Source organism: Haplochromis burtoni, unplaced genomic scaffold (genome assembly GCF_018398535.1).
Source record: "Haplochromis burtoni strain Fernald_Lab_line unplaced genomic scaffold, NCSU_Asbu1 Contig_1756, whole genome shotgun sequence".
Taxonomy (NCBI): Eukaryota; Metazoa; Chordata; class Actinopteri; order Cichliformes; family Cichlidae; genus Haplochromis; species Haplochromis burtoni.
In genome coordinates, this window is record NW_024584117.1 from 4650 (window position 1) to 6051 (window position 1402).

The window sequence follows — 1402 nt, forward strand, 5'->3', positions numbered from 1 at the left end:
TACTATGAAGCAGTGCTGTTGTAAAAGATGTGGTTTTCTATTATCTTGATAAAATATGTAAGGCCTTCCCTGAAAAACATGTCATCTAGATTGGAGCATAAGACCTGTATTTACCTTTAACCACTGATGATGCTTTTTCCAAGATGTGCAAGATGCCAATTCTATAGGCACTAATGTAGCCCTGTACAATCAGAGATAACAAGATGGTCCAGAACACGGTGTCCATTTTTTCTTAAAATGACTTAGACCCAGTCATGTACTGTCCTATTGCCAGTTAATTGCCAGTTAATGTTAAATGCAAAGTGTTCCTCCAGTTGTTTCTTTTTAGTAATACTTACTTTTCCAGGATTACCTTTCAAATTCAAAATGTGCTAATATTTTTCATAAAATGGTAAGGGCTTAAAAATAAATAATGTTTTTTGTAGTGGTTGTCTGTCTTTTTGTGTTAGCCCTTTGACAAACTGGCAACCTGTCCGGGGTGTACCCTGCCTCGAGCCCTATGGTAGTTGGGACAGGCTCCAGCCACCCAGTGAGCATTAGTTACATAAGCAGAGGATGGATGGAATCTTTCTTTTGTTCAATAATAAATAAAATATGTGTTTTATGTAATTTGCAAATCATTATCTATTGTATCAATATTACAAATGATTTAACACATTCACTCATGAAGCCAAGCAACTATATCAAAAGTTTAATACTGGCTAAACACCTGTATAAATATACTTAAGTCAAACAGTGTAAGTTTTTCCAGCCTGCAAACCTTTTTTTTTCCCCAGCATGTCATTATATGAGTTTTTGGAAGGTGTGTGCTATTGATATGTACAGTTAAACTATTATGAGATGGCCAGTGTCTGGCTGTCCAGTATGGTAGTCACTGATTATTTTTATACAGTGGACACTCGAGATGGTCCCTTAATCATACATAAATTTAAATATTCATTTCTGTATGTAAACATACGGTTGATTCTGTTCATCTGGACATTTAGGATTTTCTTACCTGGATGATTGAGCATGCATCAAAACATGAATCTACAATTTATCTTTTATTTATATAAATAAAAGACTGGATAATTTACCTTGACACAAGGATATCAGACCAAGGACAATACAAGTGTACAAAACACTGAAGACATCAAAGCAAGGATTAAGCATCCTACAGGTCTGGAAAAAAAAAAAAGAATACAGACAGACACTTAATACTTATTATTTATTATAATTTTCTTCTATGCTATGGATAAACTACTTAAACTGTATTCCTGTTCCCACTAACTGTAATGATATCATAAGGACAAATCAGGTGACGTCACTGTTTTACATTAAGAAGTGAACAACATGGTCCGGTCCGAATAAAGACGTATAACAGGGTGGATCCATCAAATCTTTTAACCCAATTATGCAATAG

At 34.5% G+C, this 1402-nt stretch overlaps 1 protein-coding gene across 1 annotated transcript in view; it reads right to left on the bottom strand.

The window, feature by feature from the left end:
• LOC102313163 (butyrophilin subfamily 3 member A2) overlaps positions 1-1402 on the bottom strand; it is a gene marked incomplete at its 3' end in the record, with an annotated part of 6524 nt that overhangs the window by 4331 nt on the left and 791 nt on the right. The window contains 1 exon segment of the mRNA XM_005952524.3: positions 1077-1161. Coding sequence (XP_005952586.2) covers positions 1077-1152 — 76 coding nt within the window.